General features: G+C 36.5%; 1 protein-coding gene across 1 annotated transcript; it reads right to left on the reverse strand.

The window, feature by feature from the left end:
- Nucleotides 1–7,737: 7,737 nt before the first annotated feature.
- On the reverse strand, nt 7,738–8,394 carry LOC135204563 (zinc finger MYM-type protein 1-like). The gene has a single exon (XM_064234719.1). The coding sequence runs from the start codon at nt 8,392–8,394 to the stop codon at nt 7,738–7,740; it is 657 nt and encodes a 218-aa protein (XP_064090789.1).
- Between the last annotated feature and the right edge of the window lie 583 nt (nt 8,395–8,977).

Genomic DNA, 8,977 nt, shown 5'->3' on the forward strand with positions numbered 1-8,977 from the left:
TATAAGAATTACACCCAATTTCTCCCAGTAGAAAAAGATAAAAATACATTTGCACTTGGTAATCCCGTGATCCTTATCAGTTTCACTATCATTTTAAACATTCCTGGCATATTTATTACTGTTTTCTTTACTATATGATATTACTATAGAGGATATTCTGACTTCATGATCAACAGCCCTAGGAGATCATTTAATCTTTATAACCTTGTGGAAAGTTACAGAAACTCGAAGGCTATCAGTTTTGTAAAACTCTCACATATACAGACCACTATCTTCAGTATGGAATACGTTAGCTTATGGAAATTTACGCTCTAATGAAATGCGTTGTCGAAGGAAGCACAGAGCGTAACCCAGTGATTATTTTCTGGAATATTTTAGTCAGGAGAAAAGTTAAGAGGACTGGCAGTGCTGACACCCTGTAGGGACACCCCATAACCCTGTAGCCAGTAATACAAACCCTTGAAAAAATTAAAAGTATGAACCGAAAGAAAAATATAATTTATGTGAGGCTTTGCCGAGGTTTAAGCTAAGAATAATGATACAGATTTTTCTCTCTATAATGTACATACAGTTTTGCCATAATTTGGACTATAATAATATAAGGAATAGTCGAATGTTGTTGGTAATTCTAGTTTTTCGCTGGCTAACAATCCCGGGCAGTTTATGTATTACCAGAACCCAATCAGTGAATTCCCTCGTACAATTCCATGCATATGGCTTAAAATACTACTTTGTTAGGCACCAACTGGCATAAATAATAGAATATATATTTTATTTTTTAATGCAGTCATTGCAATCACTTATACGGCAATTTTTATTCTTGCCTCGCTATCTAAGGCCCAACAGTTTCTTGATCGAGCACCGTTTTGCATCGGGCAACCAATAGATGGCGTCTGCAGTCCACGATTCTGAAATGAAATCCAGTCCAATCCAGTTTCGAGGGATGATTTCCTACACGTCACAGTCACCTGAGGCCTTTCGGTAATTGGGACAGAACGAGGCACCGGCATTTTAATTGGGAATTGCTGGTTTCCGAACTATTAGGTCTCCTCTCGTGTGAGGTTTACCCTTTTTTATTTAAAAAAAGATTAATAATACAAATAAAAATGAGTCTATCAGCCGTTTTATGGAATATATCGCATTTGTGATAGCTACCTGAGATATATTGCACATAATTTCAAGCTTGCAATGTCAGTAATTGGAGTTTGGGTGGCTGTATTATTTAAGGAATTTTCAGCTTTATGTTGGTGGGCTGAGGGTAGGATATTGCCAACCAAATACACCAATTTTTTTGCTGTTGTTCTGCTTGAGGGATGTCACATGGTGATACTACTACCAGTACTAATACTACTTATAATAATAACAATAATAATGTGAATGCCACGATGTAGAATGATACGTCTGGGAGATGTAGAGAGCTTATAATCATCTCCCACTTTGGAGTTGCAAGATTCGGTTGACCATTTTTGCCTAAGATTACATTTGGAATGGGTTTGTGATGCTGTTCCTTTTTCAAGATCATTTCAGACACAAAAGGAAAGCATATTGTGGTTTATTAGGCAAATATACTTTCATAAAACAAAAATATTATTGATAGCATGATTTTCCATATAAAGGATTTAGTCAGGTTACAAACTAGATCGTGCATCATTTTAGACGCAAAAGGAAAGCATGAGGAGAGCAGCAACTTCATAACAGATGGAAAACCCAAAACGATTTTGGCACTCAACAAAGACAAGTAGTTGTGAAATACTGTACTGGGAAGGGAGTACTTCATTTCACAATTATCTATGAAATGTTTCTGCAAAATTACCTAAATTCACAGACCTCAAGGCAAAAGACACCTTCCATGTTCTAAGGCGTACACAATCAAGAGAATACAGTAAATGGAAAATTTAATCTGCAACCACAATGGATTCAAAGACATCAACATAAACTAGCCAAATAAGTAAACCTCCAATGGATAAGTGACACTATCTACTCAATTAAGCACGTTCCTGAACAGCAGCAAAATGGCAACTTTTGAAGTCCCTGGTCTTCGACTGTGGTTGTAGCCAAATTTCAAACCACTACTAAAAAAAATTGCAAGCAAACACAACAGGAAAAAATGCTAACCTGAGAAAAACGAAGCTATACTTGTGAACACAAAATGGCTTCAATGTCTACAAGATAACAGAAAGCAATGAAAGTGAATCACATGCTTAGCCTTACTCACAAGAAACTACACTCAAGCCACAGCAGTATCCGTCCATATTACTGTGACGAAGGCTGCAAAGAGCAGAACATCAAATAAAAGTTAAAAAACACAGTCAAATGAAAGAGTTATCCAATTTCACCACAAAAAACAAGTCTTGCGAATGTCCGACAGAAATTTTCTGAGTCGGAAACAGCAGTAGCCATCCATATTACTGTGACGAAGGTTACAACGAGCAGGAATTCAAATTGGACAATTGAAAAGATTCTCAGACAGAATTATTAATCCATCTCATAGTAAATAGAGCAAGAAGAATGATCAATCAAATACTTCCCAAATTCTTTCATCCACCATTGCTTAATTTTGATGTTCCTAAGAAACTGTTTTATGCAACTATCCCATATATGCCTGACTTCAAATTCTCGTCTAATCTCGCACGAATCATTGAACAAGAGATTCCTTGTCTCAGAGTCAAACTTATAACAAATAATCCATGTATAATTGGCTCCTTCTTTAATTTTAAAGACTGCCTTCAGCCCTTCATGAGATCCAACGTCATATATAAATCTATTTGCCCTGGATGTCCGGGCTCTTACACTGGATCGACTCGGAGGCTGCTGAGGGTCAGATATTGTAGCCATCTGGGTTTCAGCTTCCGTACAGGTCGGAAAATAAAACAACCTGAATTTTCCAATATCAGGAACCACGCTTCTAATTGCAAAATTGAAATCCAAAAAGAACGATTCAAAATAATAGATTATGTCAAAAATCCTGACCATCTAACTACCCTCGAGTCGTTATACATTAAGAAACTTGTTCCTTCACTCAATAGCAATACCTCCTCAGCAACTCTATACCTGGCATAGTTGACGTCGTCTTCGTCAACTGGTTTTTTAGTCATTCCATCTTCTCTCTACATTATGGACGGTTGGTGTTTGGGTTGTTCTCTCTCTCTTTACCTTTGTTTGTTTTTACTTTGATTTTTAATTTTTAAGACTATTTTAATATTTGTGAGTTCCTTTGTTTTATCATTGAATATTATTTATTGTCTCTTTGCTCTTTTACAGACTGATGATGCACAGAAGTTTCATGTGCGAAACGTTTCGTTGAAAATAAACTTGATTCCTTTTACTGGTTGTATCATGGACACCTTCTGAAGCTCCTATATATTTATTTAACTGAGCATCTATAATATATATATATATATATATTATATATATATATATATACTATATATATATATATTATAATATATAGATAATATATATATATAGAAGGAGGTCAAAATAAGCTGGCATAAGAATGTGGAATTATTCAGACTAATATGAGATCCTGGACAAGATAGATATGCAGGTAATTAGGTGGTTTAATATTGAAGACACTGAAAAGGATTATAATTTGTTCACTAACACGTCAAGAATGAGGGGCAAGGGGCCACTGAACAGAGCCTTAAATTGGGGGCCCCTTCATCCAGGTAGAAAAGTATGTGAGAGATATCAAGCATCTTCAAGGAGCAGTTCTTATTGAGAGAGAGAGAGAGAGAGAGAGAGAGAGAGAGAGAGAGAGAGAGAGAGAGAGAGAGAGACTGATTAAACAAGTGTCAAAGTTTTGAACTTTTTGTTTGTGAATAACTCATCCATACTAGTATTAAAATCCTTGGCTGTGCCAGAGCCATCTAAAAACAGTTAGCTTTAAACAAAAACATTAATTTCAAAACCTTGGCTACTCATGAAACCATGCCTAAACATTTTTTTTAATGCTCAGTGCTGGTGGCTACAATCAAATACCCTTAAGATAAAATCTCCTTTAAAAATAATATTTGTACAAATGGGGACTGTGCCAAGGTGTACTCATCTGATAATACCCATGGGTTAGACATCGGGCTAAATCAAATATTGGGCAAAATGACTCAAGGAAAAACGTTACATTATGATTAGCATGATTCAGTTATGCTTGAAACATTAACACCTACAGCTATATCGAGCTAGTCACGGTAGCCACACCTTTGCAAGCTTTGTCTGCACCCTCATTCAATGCCAGTGGTGTTGGTCCACAATTAAAATTTCCCACTTACAAAAGGGTGTACTTAAGAGCATTGATATTAAATCGAGACATCCCATTCCAAAAAAGATTGACCATCAATCAATTATCATTTCTATGCTCTAATGGAACAGCCCTGGAGGTTCTTTCTGTAGAAAAAAAATTGCACAACTGGAAAAGGAGAGGAAGGTGACATCATGTTGGAAGAAAGAAAAAGTTGACATCCCTTTTGGAAGAGAAAAATGACCACTGCGTATGTGGAGAGAAAGTTGACAGCCAAGTTGGTGGAGAGAATGTCCCTGTTAGGACAGAATGACCAAATGGTGAGAACAGACATTAAAACGAAGACAGTTGAGATCTGAGAAAAAGAAAACTTCCCAGCAGTAAAAAACTAAGACTATGTTGGATTTGTCCAGGTCTACTCATATACCAAAATGGGGTGAGGGTGTCTTTTACAACATGAAACCTAATTCACAAATGTACTTACAAAAGTGAAGTGTCTAAACCCAATTCACAAGCATAATTATAAAAGGGGTCTCAATTTCACAACACGCAACCTATTGCGCAAACACACTTAGAAAATGAGGGTATCTATTCCACATGACAATTAATTCCCAAAATACTTACAAAAGGTGGTGGGGGGTGGGGGGGGAGGGGGGGCAGGTTGTCTATTTCACAAGATTAAACCTTTCACAACATTAAACATTTCACAACATTAAATCTAATTCACAAAATATAACTGCAATATCAACATAGATATTTACAATTGAAAGCTACAACAGATTTAACCGTTACCTGGCATCACTTGTATTATTCTATTGATTCTGGAACTCAAATTATCAACATCATTACTTTTATATTATTTTATTTTCATTATGGTACTCAACTATCAACATTATTTATTTCTATTTCATAATCATAATATACATTCCATTATACTATTGATGCAGTTGTTTCATAATTTTCATTAATGCCTGGTATTCTTAGCCGATAGCACTATGATTAGATTTATAAAGTATATTTTCATTAAAATTTAAAAAAAAAAAGTCATGCTTGCTTTTTAAATCTGCAATCATAAATATAAGAAATTGCTCGGAAATATTCAGTTTCTTGATCTAAAAACCCCAGCTGATTAGGCTCACTTTGCTCACCAAACCGTCTTTACCCCCAAACAAAAATCTGAAATGACACCTCTGGATTAAAGGCGATACTCAAGTACAAACTCAACATTGGAAATATGATGAAAGCCATAAACACATGGGCAATACCAGTAATCAGATACACCGCATGGAGTGGACAAAGGCTGAACTATGCAACAGAGACCAGAAAACTATTAAACACATGACAATACACAAAGCACTACACACAAGAGCAAATACAGAGACTATACATAACATGAAAGGAAGGAGGGAGAGGACTACTAAGCATAGAGGACTGCGTCAACATCCAGAGCAGAGCACTGGGGCAATATCTGAAAACCAGTGAAGACAAGTGGCTAAGGAGTGCATGGGATGAAGGACTGATAAAAGTAAATGAACATCCAGAAATATTCAGAGACAGGTGAATGACAAACAGAATGGAGGAATAGCACAACAAACCAATGCACAGACAGTACATGGGACAGAGTAAAGAGCTGGCCAGCAATGAAACAAGGCAATGGCTACAGAGGGGAGAACTCAAGAAAGAAATAGACGGAAGGCTAATAGCAGCACAAGATCAGGCCCTGTGAACCAGATAAGTCCAAATAAGAATAGATTGGAATAACATCTCACCCATTTTATGCAGGAAGTGCAATATGAAAAACGAAATAATAGACCACATAGCAAGTGAATGTCCAGCACTTGCATAGAACCAATACAAAAAGGGACATAATTCAGTACCAAAAGCCCTCCACTGGAGCCTGTGTAAGAAACACCAGCTACCTTGCAGTAATAAGTGGCACACATACCAACCTGAGGGAGTGATAGACAATGATTAAGCAAAGATCCTCTGGGATTAGAATCAGAACAGATAAGGTGATAAGTGCCAATAGACCAGACTTGACGCCGAATGACAAATTCAAGAAGAAATTACCACTCATCGATGTCTCAGTACCATGGACAACAGAGTATGTAGATGAGAAAAAAAGAGGAAAAACTAATAAGTATCAAAACCTGAAAATAAAAATAAGAAGGATAGTGTCAGTGGAAACTGTACCCATAATCATAGGAACACTAGGCATGATCCCAAGATCCTTGAACAGGAACCTGGAAAACTAGATGCTGAAGTAGCTCCAGGACTCATGCAGAGGAGTTTACTATCAGAAACAGTTCACATATTGAGAAAAGTGATGGAATCCTAAGGAGGCAGAATGCAACCTAGAACCTACTCTATAAATACCACCCACCCAGTCGAATAGGATAGCTGAGCTAGAAAAATAATAACAACAAATTAAGATACCAGGCAAGGGTTTGTTGGTGATGAAGATCATAGGCGTATGAAGTGAAGTTCATTTGGGAGGGAAACACCAACTTTGCCCGAATTTTAAACATCACAATTGTCTTTCTTTCTTTCTTTCTTTTTTGAATCACCATATTTGGGTAACAAATACCAACAGCTGTTAAATTATGTACAGCAGGTACGACTTTGAAGAAGTTTAGCAAAACTACATAGCTATTATTCAATTCTTTATTCAGAATATATACATCGTCTTCTTTCTCTACAAGCTTGTTCCTATTTGGGGTCGCTGTAATGGTTCTCCAACACACTCTTCTATCTTCCTCGGTCCAGTGCATCCTCTCGCTCAGTCCCAACTCCCTCATATCTCTCTTCACACAGTCAATCCAGATTATTTACATACATCCTCTTATGTAAACTTTCAAACCGAAATTCCCTCAAATAATAAAACGTCGAGGCAATTTTTAAGATATTACACAACTTACAAAAGGAACATCCTATCAATATTTATTTTTACATCATTTTTCACGAAAAAAGGCATGACTAGCAAGATCACCAACTATATGAAAATATATACAAATCAGGCTTCGAGCAAATATATTTGCTTTATATGAATGATAACAATTGCAGTTATAATTAACTATGCTATTATCAAATTACAACTACAATTACAATGAGGGAACATCTCAAACACAAATATAATAAAATTAATTTCAAGCATTAAGAATTTTAGTTCCAAATACATAACCACAGAAAATAAAACAAAATGCATATAAAAAAACATGAATTTGGTCTCCTTTTAAAATCAGTTCATAAAACAACACTTAATATGTTTAAAAGCTTTCTAAATTAACATTATCATGAATAATTCACACCCGAAGATTACTTCATATTTGAAAAAAATTATGTGGTAGTTAAAATTACCAGTTGATAGAAATAAAGAATTATAAGTATAATTACGTAAATGTGTAACTAATTACTTTTCTATTAGATTATCATTACTCCAAGCCTGTACAAATAGTCAAATACAGAAGAAAATCTTTATTACACTATATTTTATAGCCTATTTAGAGATAAATTAAAAGAACATTTTGTCCCTTCCCTTTCGTTTGCCAAATACAACTTTTATGGTGTTCGATATCTATCCTGCCGACATAACCTCTCTCAATGCAGAGAAGTCCTAATGCTGAGACCCTATCCTGATCCATAGTAGATCTAAGGTAAGTCTTGAGTCTTCTCAAGCACGAGAATGACCTTTCTGCTGAACAAGATGTTGCTGGTAAGGTTGCCAGGGGTTTTGTCATCTCACTGAAGTGTGGCAAAGTTTCACACAGAGAATTTGAGGAAAGATACCTTAGCACTGTATTTGCAGTATTCAAATCCACGCCTTCCAGATCGTGAAAAATGGCAGTTTCAGCCATTAGGATGTCTTGATCCACATTGTAGAATTCAGACACTGTCTTAAAATCATCCCCTATTGCGTTCCCTAATATCATTTTTGCTAGGGGTGTCAGGATATGTGTATCTCTGCTTCCAAATCTCGCTCTCAGTTCAGTGAGAACTCTGTCTAAGGCATTATAGTAAGATATCCTGGCTCTTTGATGGCCTGTAAAGGAGATGGGTTCTTCAGGAGTTTCTCCTGAGAGTGCTTGCAGCCTCTTGGATGGTTTCTTTTGGCGCTTTTTAGTTTCCACCTCTTCAATGTCAGGTGCAATTTCAATCATGTTTGTTGCAGTTTTTCTGGCTTTTTCCCAAATGAGAGAAAACATATCTTCCTCCCTTCACTTTTTGAAGGTTTCTAGTGTAGCATCACAAGTGATCTTTGCAGTCATCCCGTCAACATCGTGACCATGCAGGTATCTAGCCAGGGCATTTTTGTTGGAAAAGGTCACGTTCAAAGTGTGCAAGCCAAGGATGAAGTGGAACTCAAGCATAGCTTTGACAAGACCCTTTGCATCCACAGAAGTTTAGGCATCTTTTTCCTCAGACAACTCTATTAATTAAAGCAATTAGAATTCTCTCAGGTGGTTGCTCTACAGCTTTCACAGCCTCCCATCTACAGGACCAGCGTGTCTCACTTAGAGACTTCAATTTGATGTATGGACTGTATGGTGTTGGGTCAATATCAGGCATGTGTACAGAACGGAGAACATTCTCTCGCTTAGGTGTATTAAAGAAGTCGTGGATGGACTGGGCAACTCCAAGACCATTTCTGATGATAGTATTTTCCTGCAATGTATCCTGTAGTGCAATGTTGAGTAAACATGTAATAAAGTGTTCTGAAATGTTAAAATTTGCGAGTGTTTT

Source organism: Macrobrachium nipponense, chromosome 47 (assembly GCF_015104395.2).
Source record: "Macrobrachium nipponense isolate FS-2020 chromosome 47, ASM1510439v2, whole genome shotgun sequence".
In the NCBI taxonomy this organism is placed as follows: domain Eukaryota; kingdom Metazoa; phylum Arthropoda; class Malacostraca; order Decapoda; family Palaemonidae; genus Macrobrachium; species Macrobrachium nipponense.

Excerpts from the sequence above, each read along its gene's own strand:
- LOC135204563 (XM_064234719.1), bottom strand. The coding sequence starts at position 8,394 with ATGATTGAAATTGCACCTGACATTGAAGAGGTGGAAACTAAAAAGCGC.